This window comes from Aotus nancymaae, unplaced genomic scaffold (assembly GCF_030222135.1).
Source record: "Aotus nancymaae isolate 86718 unplaced genomic scaffold, 86718_ANA_hifiasm-v0.15.2.pri h1tg000002l, whole genome shotgun sequence".
Lineage (NCBI taxonomy): Eukaryota > Metazoa > Chordata > Mammalia > Primates > Aotidae > Aotus > Aotus nancymaae.
In genome coordinates, this window is record NW_026988413.1 from 29,168,866 (window position 1) to 29,182,389 (window position 13,524).

At 49.0% G+C, this 13,524-nt stretch overlaps 1 protein-coding gene across 1 annotated transcript; it reads left to right on the forward strand.

Moving 5' to 3' along the window:
• Positions 1-494: 494 nt before the first annotated feature.
• On the forward strand, positions 495-6,769 carry PAX4 (paired box 4). The gene is made up of 11 exons (XM_064362887.1): positions 495-664; positions 1,811-2,003; positions 2,388-2,518; positions 2,805-3,020; positions 3,349-3,424; positions 4,044-4,169; positions 4,394-4,476; positions 4,841-4,910; positions 5,842-5,897; positions 6,171-6,312; positions 6,639-6,769. The coding sequence occupies exons 2-11, from the start codon at positions 1,991-1,993 to the stop codon at positions 6,767-6,769; spliced, it is 1,044 nt and encodes a 347-aa protein (XP_064218957.1). The 5' UTR covers positions 495-664; positions 1,811-1,990.
• The last annotated feature ends 6,755 nt before the right edge of the window (positions 6,770-13,524 follow it).

Genomic DNA, 13,524 nt, shown 5'->3' on the forward strand with positions numbered 1-13,524 from the left:
TCTGCCCTGCCTCTCATGCTGTCTCCATGCCTCTGTGTGGCCAAACCCAACTTCTCTCCCATTCTGTCTTTGCAGCTACCACCCTCCTGCCTTTTCCACCCCCTTTCCTGTTTTTCCGTCTTGCAAGCACCAGTTATTTTTTCAGACATGTTAATATGAATGTTGGGAATGCGTGGTGTGGCTATTGAGAATGGGGTTTCTGTTTGTGAGTTGGGGCATAATGATTTAGGTTTGGAGATTATTTAGGTTTGGATACTGAACCTGCATCCCCACTGCTTCTTTGTATTCTGGTCACTTAGGAGAACTGAGTCCTGTCAAGGATTTAGGGTTTGGCTGATATTTTGAGCTCTTTCATCCTGTCTTGGCACAGTCCTTTACATTCTCTGTTTGACTCTCCTCTCTCCATTGTTTTTGTGGCAATTACACAAACATGAAGCAGGGGTGGGAGCAGAGATAGAGAGCCCAGGATTAGGAGCCAGAAATTGTAGCTTCTGGTGAGGAACTGACTTCTAAACCTTGAGTTTTACTCTCTGGACAGCCCCTGACTTGTGGCAATCCCAATTTGTGCCTCCGTTTTCTCTTTGGAAAACCTCTGCCTTCCTGCCTGACTTTTTGGAAAGATGAAGATTTGAAGGGGTCTGTGCCTCTACCTACCTAGAAAAAAGTGAGTAAAAGCCAATTTAGCTATTGAACTTAATAAGTAGACTCTGGATTCCAAACTCTTTGTAATTCTTTGTTTCACTGGTGCTAGTCTCCTTTCCCCAGTTGCTCTGTAATCCATCGGAGAGCAAAGAATTTACCCTTTTCTGTTTACTACCTTCATTCTGAACAACCAGCAATGTGCTCATGCTTAATATCTTATTCAGCATATAACTGCAGATGAATTAACTGAGCCAAGATGGCATACTTATTACAAGAAAGTTCAGTGCATGAGCTGTTCCTTGGGGTGACCTCCAGCTCTACCAGGGTTCCAGGCATGAAAGGAGGCATCTTCATCTCTCATTAATTATTGATGAAAGTAGGAGAGGTATGGTGGCCTGTGGACCTATGTCCCTTGCTGCTCAGAGACTCTCTTGGACTCATGATGGTTTCTGTGTTGGTCAGCAGACAGTCCTCTCCTGCTTCTGATCCCCTCCCTTCAATATGCCTTTGATAAAGGGATTAGTTGAATGAATGAGTGTCTGATACCAGAAAGGTGGTCTCTGACATTGAAGCTTCGCTGTGAGATCTAGAACTCTTCAGAGTTACTAGGAATGAACAACCCCAGCAGGTTAGAGATTCTAAGAATGTGCCTCTTAGGAGAAGCTGGCACTTCAGGTGTGTTCATCTCTACGCCCAGTGTGTAGGACCGGAGCCTCAGTGCCTGTGGGGGTAGAGCTGAGCCCCACTCTCCCCAGAGCTTCCTGGAGAGTATAAAAAACACAGGAGCAAGCCCTTTTGAAGTGCAGCATTTGGCTGGCAGTTTGGAGAGCCCAACCAAGGACTGTCTAATAGTGAAGGCGGACTCCTGAACTTGGGGACCCCAGAATCTTTGGCTCAGGTGTGTCATCCAGGACTGAGAAGGCTTAGGAGCAGTTGGAGACAACAGCTGCCCATTTGCAAAAGGGAAAGCTTGAGCATTTGAAAGCACATTATCGCTTCCTACCACCCCCACCTTTTGTAATGAATGTGTGGGAAATGAGAATCCTCCCAATCCTCCCAGCCCCTTGTTAGGACTTCAAGAAAGATCCAGTCTCCAGCCAACCTGCAGTGTTTTAGTTTTTATCACATAAACGTTTAAATAAAAGAAATTCAAATTTTCTAATTTTAGCCAACCCACGGGCAAATTTTAGAAACCTGATCTTCTATCACAAGACACTACCTCCCAAGACCATTTCAAGCGAAAGACCTCACCCAAGTAACCACCAACCTGCCCCATTATTGCAGACCTGGGCCCCAAGCTGGAAAAGGAGCTCCTAGAAGGAACTTCCCAGGAGGGTCAGCCTGGAGCATGCAGCAGGACGGTGAGGAGCCTGAGGGAAGTGGGAAGACAGGGAGGACGACAGAGACAGGGGAATCCTCAGGGCTTTGTTTCCATCAACCGTTTCATCTGTCATTGGCCGGTGTTCTGGGGAAGCTTTTTCCACTCCCTCCCTTCCTGCCTTGTCCTGCTTCCCTTAAATCAGGAGAGTCTGTGGGTACAGGCAAGGAGCAAAGACTCACCCATGAGCCAGCTCCCTAAGAAAGTAACTTGCGTTGATTGCCTGGGGGCAGCAAGAATGCGGTCTCCCAGGAGAGGACGTTCTCTGTGGTGGGAAGCCAAGCTGGAGGGTCCTGAGTAAATCCTTTCCGCAGCAGGGCAGGGCAGTGGGAGAGGTGGTGTGTGGATACCTCTGTCTCATGCCCAGGAATCAGTAGCATGAACCAGCTCGGGGGGCTCTTTGTGAATGGCCGGCCCCTGCCTCTGGATACCCGGCAGCAGATTGTGCGGCTGGCAGTCAGCGGAATGCGACCCTGTGACATCTCACGGAGCCTGAAGGTAATGAATCAGCACCTTCAAGCAGGGAGAAGGGGCTCCTCTGAAAGCAAGAGCCTGGTGCTATTGCAGGCTTGGAGGGCTTTTGGGACCTGGGTCACTTCATGGGAGACCCTCTTGGAGGTTGAAAAGGGGAGCTTCGGGCCCTCAAAGGTGAGGCTGGACTCCCAACTCCATGGTCTGGTCCAGTAAGTCTTGGCTTTGTCTTGTAGCCTCCTCTTGTCCCGGGGACCCTCTCCCTCCTTCTGCCCATTGTGCCTCACCTGTCCCTGCTTCTCATCTGACTCAGGTATCTAACGGCTGTGTGAGCAAGATCCTAGGGCGTTACTACCGCACAGGTGTCTTGGAGCCCAAGGGCATTGGGGGAAGCAAGCCACGGCTGGCTACACCCCCAGTGGTGGCTCGAATTGCCCAGCTGAAGGGTGAGTGTCCGGCCCTCTTTGCCTGGGAGATCCAACGCCAGCTTTGTGCTGAAGGGCTTTGTACCCAGGACAAGACTCCCAGTGTAAGTGTTCTTCCCTCCCCACACTGGGGCTGGAAAACAGGCTTTCTGGGGAGACAAAGAGCATTTCTTATTTGGCAATGTGGGCATCCCAGGCTGGTGACAGGACTCCTAGGCTCTTCTGACCCTTAAGTTTTTCTTTTGAAAAGTGGTGGTAATAAGAGAAGTGGAAGGAGAAAGCATAAGAAAGCATAGAGGGAGAGAGGAGGCTGCTCTTGGGAACGATGTGTGTGTGGAGACAGAAGGGGAGAAAGGATATTAAGAGGAATGTCCTCAGGGTACAAACCCGGTCTGAGCACCATCTCTCCACTCAACACCCCGACACTCCCAGGTCTCCTCCATCAACCGAGTCCTGCGGGCACTGCAGGAGGACCAGGGACTACCGTGGGCACAGCTCAGGTCACCAGGTGGGTCTTGGAGTTGTCCCCAGGGCTAATCAGAACCAAATCTCCAGCATTTTATAGCCCTTTCTTAAAAGGGCTTTCTCGAAGCCCTTTCTCGTTCATTCTTGGTTCACCCTCTCAACAACCCAATAAGGAGGACCAGGCAGGGAGTCTTATTCTCTCCTGGCAGAAGAAAATTGAGGTCCAGAAAAGTGGAGTGACTTACTCAAGGTCATCAGCTAGTTGATGGCAGTTCCTGGAACAGAACCCAGGTTCCCTAGCCCCCTAGTTCACAGGATCTATTGAACAAGAGGCAGGACTCGGTCTCATAATCTCCCTCTGCCCTGTGCATAGCTTCTTAGAGCATCATTCATGTTTGTTGGGATCACACACACCTGGACCAAGCCTGCTGCTGATCACCCCAAACCCCTGCACATTAAGCTTGCACCCCACTGTGGTATTGAGCACCCTTTCCACCAAGTGACCCTGCAGTGACCTCCAAGTAACTGTGAAAAGCCGCAGCAGCTTGGCTCTGCTCTTCCACCCATGGTGTCTCCTGGCTGCAGCCCCAGGGACTCAGGGACCCCATCTGACTAGATGAATCACCATCACAAACCACAGCAAACTGTTGTCTTTTTTTTAGTTGTTTCAGCTCCAGCTCTCCCCACTCCCCATAGTGGCTCTGAGACTCCCCGGGGTCCCCACCCAGGGACCAGCCACCGGAATCGGACTATCTTCTCCCCAGGCCAAGCAGAGGCATTGGAGAAAGGTGCTGGGCTGGGGGAGATGGAGGGTCAGAGGGTCCTCAGTGTAACACAGGGACAGTGGCCTTGAGGCCTGTGGGCAAAGGCTGAGAGGTGCAAGCTGTGAGTGGCCCTGCCTTGAGGAGGAAGGTAGTTTGGGGTTGTAGCAGGTGGAGAGTGTTGCCTGAGGGGAGACCCCTGCCTTGCTCCTCTCCTGGTGCGCTTACTGTGTGAGCCTCTATCTTCACAGAGTTCCAGCGTGGGCAGTATCCTGATTCAGTGGCCCGTGGAAAGCTGGCTGCTGCCACCTCTCTGCCTGAGGACACGGTGAGGGTGAGTGAGCTCTGCAACACTGTGCACAAACCACAAGGAGGAAGGGTCTATGCTGGCCAGGGTTTTGGGTTCCAATGAGGTGAAGAGGGGAGGTGAGAAGGTGGACGCAAACTTGTTCGGGGCAAAAATCAGAGATGAGGCCCTCCTTGTTCACCTTCTGCTGACTGCTCTCCTCTCTTCCCCAACCAAAACCTTTGAGTTGAGGAAGGGGCCAGAGAGCAAAAGCCAGGGCAGGGAGGGAGGATGTCAGGCCCAAGGAAGGGTCAACACCGTGAGTTCAGGCTAAGAAGGAACATGTGGTGAGATCAGCAGGTGCCAGGCAGCATAAAGTACAGCCAGCTGCATTGTCCCTGTCCTCACTCAGGTCTGGTTTTCCAACAGAAGAGCCAAATGGCGCCGACAAGAGAAGCTCAAGTGGGAAATGCAGCTTCCAGGTGATTGTTCTGTACCATTATCCATTTGCCTGCCCATCCATCCATCCATCCATCCTCCATTCATCCATCCATTTATCCATCCACCCATGTATCAATCCATCCAGCCATCCATCCAGTCACCCACCTACCCACCCACTTACCCACCATCCATCCATTCATCCTCTATCCATCTATCCATTTATCCATCCATCCAGCCAGCCAGCCAGTCATCCCTCCTTCCCTCCAGCCAGCCAGTCACCCACTCACCTAGCCATCCATCCATCCATCCAGCCAGCCAGTCACCCACCCACCCACCTAGCCATCCATCCATCCATCTGTCCATCTACACATCCATTCATCCATCCACCCACCCACCCAGCTACCCATTTATCCACCAATCTATCCATGTATCCTTCCCTCCATCCATCCATCCACCCATGAATCCATTTATTCAGCCAGCCAGTCACCCAGCCACCCACCTATCTACCTATCCATTTATCCATCCATTCACCCATTCATCCATGCATCTGCCCATGCATCCATTCATCCATCCATTCACCCACGCATCCACCCATGCATCCATCCACCCACCCAGGCATCCATCCATCCATTTTTCCATTCATCTATGCATCACCCACCCATCCAACATTTACTCAGCATCTCCCAAGTGCCAGACCCTGTGCTAGATGCTGGGCACACACAGTCCCTGCTCTTAAGGCTGCACTGTCCCCAGTCCCATCACTGGAATTTAATCATTCTTCACCAGTTTCCCAAGGACCTGTCTTGGGGAAGAGGGCAGTTTTGGGTTAAAATATGCATCTCCTCCCACCTCAGCCAGGAGTTGCTGACTTTCCTAGAACCTCCTTGCATTTAACCTTCCTGCTTCTCACCATGCTCCTCCTGCACCCAACCCCAATTCCTCCTTCTGAGTGGGTTCACTCTCATTTTATAGGTGCTTCCCAGGGGCTGACTATGCCAAGGGTTGCCCCAGGAATCGTCTCTGCACAGGTAATCGGGAGGAGAGAGGAGTCTGTGCCCTGGGAAGACTGAAGGGCTTACGACCTCTCCCATTTCTGGCCTGAGCCAGGATTTCTGGCTCCCCAGGGCCCCCAGTGTCCACGTCAAGAAAGTACTATCCCCAAAGTCTACTATGTGAATGGTGCTCTCTGGAGTTGAGCAGGATACAACATGGGTGTCAGGCAGCCCTGGGGTCCCGGCATTCTAAACGGGAGGCATCACTGACAGCTAAGGTTCTTCTCTTGCTTTTTTTTTTTTTTTTAGCAGTGCCCTGGCAGTGTGCCCACAGCAGCACTGCCTGTCCTGGAGCCACTGGGTCCCTCCTGCTATCAGCTGTGCTGGGCAACAGCACCAGACAGGTGTCTGAGTGACACCCCACCTAAATCCTGTCTCAAGCCCTGCTGGGGTAAGAATTCAGGCCAGGCCTCAGTACTGCAGGACATGGGGAGGACCAGCTGACTCAACCTCCAAGAGGGCATGGATCTCCAGTGGGGGTCATCAAAGGAACCTCGATACAGCTTTCCTCATTCTTTGCATAGCCCACAAAGTTAGGGAGACTAGTAATCCCTGAGTCTATGGTATGACTGACAGCCATAGCAGGTAAAGACTGTGAGACTGGGATTCAAGTGTGTATATGCAGGGTGAGAAACTGATATCTCAGCCTCTCTCCCTCAGTGACTTTGAGAGGTGGGGTGAGAGCAATAAACCTAAGTTTCCTCTCTGTCCCCACAGGCCACTTGCCCCCACAGCCGAATTCCCTGGACTCAGGACTACTTTGCCTTCCTTGTTCTTCCTCCCACTGGCCCCTGGCCAGTCTTGGTGGCTCTCAGGCCCTGCTCTGGCCTGGCTGTCCACTACTGTAAGCTTGGAGTGAGGCAGGAATGGGAAGGAGATGGCCTAGGGAGGATCTAATACTATCCTGCCCATTGTCCTTACCGTCCTGCCCACGCAGACTATGGCTCCTTCCTCCTTCCTGTGATTGCTCCCTCCTGTGCGGACCTTGTCTGGCCCTGCCTTGCTGCCTCTCCAGCACATCACCTGATTGGAGGGACTGGTGAAGCGACACCCACCCACTTCTCACACTGGCCTTAAGAGGCCTCCACTCAGCAGTAATAAAAACAGTGTTTATTAGCAATAGTTCCATCGTCCATCATGTTTCCCCTATGAGAGCCCCTTGCCCACTCTTATATTTAACAATGATAGACAGTTTGCCCTATCATCTATTTACATCTATGTATCTACCATCTAATCTATGCATGTATGTATGTATGTAGCCAATATATGTATCTAAACAATGTATTTATGCATCAATTTATCTTATCTATGTATCTATATGTGTATTATACATGTATCTATCTTGGTGTTTAAGTGCTCATATGCCTACTTGTATACACATGTGCATGCATACACACACACACACACACACACACACACACACACAGATATTACATCGTGGCATTTTATTCCAAGTCTTCTAACATGCATCCCCAAAATAAGAAACTTGTCTTACATAATCACAATATCATTTCTATATCTAAGAAAATTTACTATAATTCCTTAATCTAAGAAAATAGACATTCATTCTCTAATTGCATATGTATTTTTGTCATGGCAGCAAATAGACTGAAGTGCCATTTTTCATATTCTGCTTTCCATTTGTAAGTGCTTAACTTATACATGCTCCAGGGGCATGTTTATTTGGTTCTTTTGGCAGTAAGTTCTAAATATTCTCAATTCTGTCCCTTCAAATAAAGGTCTACGCTTTTCCTGAGAAGTCTTAGGACGTGGAGAAAGGGAAGAATATGGGAGAAAGGAGGTGAAGAGGGGATATTCAGAAAGGAGGACGGGCTCATCCTTCCAAATTCTTTCCCTTTTCAAAGGCAGGGGATGGATGATGGTGCAATGCTGGTGGCAGGGTTTGTTTACGCCCATCTGGGATAGGTACTGATCCGGAAGATGTCCTTCGAGAGGTCTCTTTGTTGTCAAATACTGTGCTGTGCTGTTTAATAAGTCGCCGCCAACCACATGTGGCTATTTAAATGTAATTCACTTAAAAAAAAGAAGAAGAACAATGCAGTTCCTCCCTCACACTGGCCACATTTCAAATGCCCAATAGTCACATGTGGCTTGTAAGGACTATAGAGCATTTCAGTCATTGCAGATCTATGGGACTGCACAGCTCTAGAATGAAATTTCAAGGGTAATAGAGCACATCCTGCGCCTGCCTTGCCTTCTCTACTTTCAAGCTGGAGGCCCTGCTGGGCAGAACGGTCCTGGGAAATAGGAGAGGTTTTATGGGGTGACAATCTGCACAGTGAAGGTTAAGAACAAGCATTCACTTCAGCGACAGGACTGACATAGGCCACGGAAGGAGCTGTCTCAGCTGAGGCCTTATGGTTGTGATAGTAGTGGTAGCCCATCTGGAGCAGCTGCTGTGAAGATGCTGGCTGCAGAAGGGGAGGCACAGTGGAGTTATGTGCTCCACAGGGACAGCAGGAACTGGAACAGGCACAAGCCACGCCCCCAACCGACTTGGCAGGGTGGGAGCCCGGTGCTCTTGGACACAGCTGCAGCTACCAGCTGTGGCTCCAAACCTAGGCATCCCTGCACTCTCAGGGCCCCAGGAAGCCCCTGCCCTGCAGACTCAGAAGTGCCTGCTCCCACTCCCTGGCTTCTACCCACTCCTGGAGCCCACTGTGGTGTGGAGCAAAGTTGTGGCTGCGCCAGGACGCTATGCAACCTGGCTACGGGTGTGTGCTCTGGGTGGCACTGACACACCAGCTCTACTACCACCTTGGCCCCCTCCAGAATTTGGGTGCCAACAAGTGCAGGAGAAAGGCCATGGGGAGAGGACTGAGGGCATCTTCGTGTGGGCCTACAGGCACCCCTCAGCACAAACAGCCTGGGTGCCATGGATAGCATGTTGATAGTGGGAGGCAGACAGGTTCCTGGGTGGAAAGGGGTAAGTTCCCAGTGAAACCCCACCTTTAAGCCAGGAACAGCCTGAAGCCTGGGGGGCCGGGCTGCCAGTTCTGGGTGAAGGAAGACTCCCAGAGTGAGGACTTCATTGATGACCCTTTGGTCAGTTGGATGGTGCTTTTCCAGGCCTGCCCATGGCCACCCATGGACCTGTCAGCACACACTCCTCCCTTCTAAGCCCATAAAAACCCCAGGACTCAGCCGGAGTCACAGAGACATCAGGACTACCAGCTACAGGAAGGAGCTCCCCACTTCAGGTTTCCTCAACTAGTTGGAATGGCCTGCCAGCAGAAAGGGCCTACCTACTTCCAGTCTCCTGAGAGCTGTTCTTTTGCTCAATGAAGCTCCTCTCTGCCTTGCTCACCCCCAAGTTGTCCACATACCTCACTCTTCCTGGACATGGGGCAAAAACTCTAGATCCACCAAATGGCAGGACTGAAAGCGCTGTAACAGGAACAGAGCTGAAACAAACCCTCCACTCACCACGTTGTGGGAGATGAGAAAGAAAGAAGAGCTGTGACCTTTCAGGGAGCCCAGACGTAGGGGCTCCTCGAGCCGTGGCTGTGACATTCTCTTTGGGGCCCTGTGATTCCTGGCATCTCCAAGCTCCCAGGCACCACCGCATTCCCCAGTGCCTGCAGTGGAAGCCAGTCGTGGTCCTGCTGAAGCCTTGCACAGAGCCGTGGCCTGTCAGCACCTGGAGTGCCTGCCCTGCCACAGCTGGCACACCTGATTGTGCACAGTGGCTAGACCCCCAGCTTGTTCACACACCTCCCCTCCAACTGCTCCACTCCTGGCTTGCTCTTGGCAGCAGTGGGATCCAGGCCAGTAGCACAAGCTGAGTGCAGCCTGCCTGGTCGAGTGGGTGGAATGAGCAAAACTCAGGCAAAGGCGCCACCAGCCACAGAGGTTTCCAGACGGAAAAGTGACACCTCAAGGATCCTGTGACAGTTGGTCATGTGGGGAACATGGCATAAGATTGTGTGTGTGTGTGTGCACGCGCGCACGCGCACATGCATGCTCACGCATCTGAACATATGCAGTATCCCCACCCCATCCACGGTTTTGTTTTTTGGGTTTCAGTTACTTGTCATTAACTGCAATCTGAAAATATTAAATGGAAAATTCCAGAAATAAGCAACTCATTGATTTTAAATTGCATGTCACTCCGAGTAGCTTGAGACATCGTGTATCTTCATGCTGTCTATGCTACCTGCTCACTGGCCTGTAGCAGTCCTGATTATCAGATAACTACTGTGGCATTGCAGTGCTTGTGTTCATGTAACCCATATTTTACTTATTAATAGCCCCAAAGTGCAAGAATAGTGATAATGGCATTTATCATAATTGTTCTATTTTATTATTATTATTGTTTACTTCTTACTGTGCTTAATTTTATAAATTAAACTTTATCCTAGATGTGTATGTATAGGAAAAAAGAGTATATCTATGATATGGTACTATCTGTGGTTTCAGATAACTGCCCGAAGCCTTGAAACACATCTCCTGCGGGTAGTTGTGGGGATTAGAATGCTGAGGAAGAGATTCTGCATTAAATGACCTCCAAGGTCCTATCTCTCTGAAGAGTGTATCCCACTGCACATATGTGGCCTATCCTTCTTTTTTTTAATATACAGGTTATTTCTCTGTTGCCCAGGTTGGAGTGCAGTGGTATAAGCTCAGCTCACTGTAGCCTCGACCTCCGGGCACAAGCAATCCTCCTACCTCAGCCTCCCAAGTAGCTAGAACTACAGGTGTACACCACCATGCCCAGCTAATGTTTTTGTATTTTTAGTAGAGATGAGATCTCACTATGTTGCCCAGGCTGGTCTCAAACTCCTGGGCTCAAGTGATCCTCTGTCTTGGTCTCCCAAGGATTACAGGCGTGAGCCACTGCACCCAGCAAGTGCATATTCTTAATACTTTCTAGGAAAGGAGATGCCCTGATCTCCAGTATTCTCACTTTTCATTTGACTCACCTATTACTGGACTGAAATTTAAAAAAAATTTTTTTATATCTCTTGAGGGGTGATATACTTACAAAAAATGAAGTCATTTTCCTCTATCCAAACTGAATCTCTCTCACGTTCCAGTTTTGGCCTTCTCTTGTCAACAGATTTAAAAATCAGACATTCATTACGGTATGGGGAAAATTTTCCAAAGTGGGAAATAGGCAGCACTGTTGGTATTTAAGAACACTCTAGGAGGCGTGTGGTTGCTGATTCGAATAATACTGAGTCAGAAGTGAGAAAATTATTCCCTTTTCAACTCCCTTTCAATTCTGGTTGTAACAAGGAGAAAGTTTCATTTTGGTCCTAGTCTTTGGTGCTTCTTTAACAGCTGTTGGCCTGGCAAGGTGGCTCACACCTGTAATCCTGGCACTTTGGGAGGCCAAGGTGGGCGGATCACTTAGGTCAGGAGTTTGAGACCAGCCTGGCCGACATGGTGAAACCCCGTCTCTACTAAAAATGCAAAAATTAGCTGGGTGTGGTGGCAGGTGCCTGTGGTCCCAGCTACTCGAGGCTGAGGCAGGAGAATTGCTTGAACCTAGGAGGCGAAGTTTGTAGTGAGCTCAGATTGTGCCATGGCAATCCAGCCTGGGTGGCAGAGCAAGACTCTGTCTAAAAAGAAAGAAAGTTGTTCATCTCCTTTCTTAGCAAAGGGAAAGGAACCACAGGCTCTGAGTCTTGGGCAGGGAAGAAAAGAAAAGTTTAACTAGGATTTGATATTATCACTTTATTTTCATGACACAGGTGCACCTCTTTTTAGTGCACTTTGACTTTGCTTTAGTGCATTTCACAGATACGCTTTTCAAAAAAAACAAATTGAAAGTTTGTGGCAAGTCTATTGGTACCATTTTTCTAACAGCACGTGCTCACTTTGTGTCTTCCTGTCACATTTTGGTAATTTGGTAATTCTTGCAATATTTCAAACTTTTTCATTGTTATTATCTGGTATGGTAATCTGTGATTAATGATCTTTGGTGTTACTATTGTAATTGTTTTGGGGCGCCACAACTCACGTCCGTATAAGATAAGCGAACTTGGCCGGGCTCGGTGGCTCACGTCTTTAATCCTAGCACTTTGGGAGGCTGAGGCAGGTGGATCACTTGAGGTCAGGAGTTCGAGATCAACCTGGCCAACATGGTGAAACCCCATCTCTACTAAAAATACAAAAAAAATTAGCCGGGTGTCCTGGTGTGTGCCTGTAATCCCAGCTACTTGGGAGGTTGAGGCAGGACAATCCCTTGAACCCAGGAGGCAGAGGTTGCAGTGAGCCGAGTTTGCACCACTGTACTCCAGTCTGGGTGACAGAGCGAGACTCTGTCTCAAACAAAATAAAATAAATAAAATAAAATAAAAATAATAAGATGGTGAACTTCATTGATAAATGTGATGTGTGTTCTGACTGCTCTACTGACTGGCCCTTCCCACTTCTCTCCCTCTCCTCAGGCTTCCCTATTCCCTGAGACACATCTCCTCAGGCTTCCCTATTCCCTGAGACACACAACATTGAAATTAGGCCAATGAACCCTACAGTTCTCTCTTAGTGTTCAAGAAAGGACAGCCACACGTCTCTCACCTTAAAGCAAAAACTAGAAGTGATGAAGCTTAGGGAGGAAGACCTGTTGGGAGCTGAGATAGGTGAAAAGTGAAGCCTCTTGTGTCAAACAGTTATTAGTAAATTGTGGATGTAGAAGAAAAGTTCGTTAAGGAAACCCACCAGCAAAAAGAGCATGACTCACTGCAGGTTCAAATGATCATTAGCATTTTTTTTTTGAGATGGCATCTCGCTCTTCTGCCCAGGTTGGAGTGTGGTGGCACAATTTCAGCTCACTGCAACCTCTGCCTCCCAGTTCCAGTGATTCTCTTGCCTCAGCCTCCAGAGTAGTTGGAATTACAGGCATCTGCCACCACACCCAGCTAATTTTTTTGTATTTTAAGTAGGGACAGGGTTTCAACCATGTTGGCCAGGCTGGTTTTGAGCTGCTGACCTCAAGTGATCCTCCAGCCTTGGCCTCCCAAAGTGCTGGAATTACAGGTTTGAGCCACCATGGCTGGCCGATCATTAGCAAATTTAACAATAAAGTATTTTAAAATTAAGGTATGTGTATTGTTTTAAAGACATAATGTTATTGCATACTTAATAGACTACAGTATAGTGTAAGAATAATTTTTATATGTCTGGGGAAACCAAAAAATTTGTGTGACTTGTTTTATTGCCATATTTGCTTTATCACAGTGATCTGGAACCGAATCCACAATATCTCTGAGGTATACCTGTATTTATTTATTTATTTATTTATTTTTTGAGACGGAGTTTCACTCTTGTTACCCAGGCTTGAGTGCAATGGCGCGATCTCGGCTCACCGCAACCTCCGCCTCCTGGGTTCAGGCAATTCTCCTGCCTCAGCCTCCTGAGTAGCTGGGATTACAGGCACGCGCCACCGTGCCCAGCTCATTTTTTGTATTTTTAGTAGAGACGGAGTTTCACAGTGTTGACCAGGATGGTCTCGATCTCTTGACCTCGTGATCCACCCGCCTCGGCCTCCCAAAGTGCTGGGATTACAGGCGTGAGCCACCGCGCCCGGCCACCTGTATTTATTTTTATAGTCGTTTTCCACTTATGGTAAGTGATT

Excerpts from the sequence above, each read along its gene's own strand:
- PAX4 (XM_064362887.1), top strand. Across the intron at positions 2,519-2,804 it reads ACATCTCACGGAGCCTGAAG|GTATCTAACGGCTGTGTGAG; the intron begins GTAATGAATCAG and ends CATCTGACTCAG. Across the intron at positions 3,021-3,348 it reads CCCAGGACAAGACTCCCAGT|GTCTCCTCCATCAACCGAGT; the intron begins GTAAGTGTTCTT and ends CGACACTCCCAG.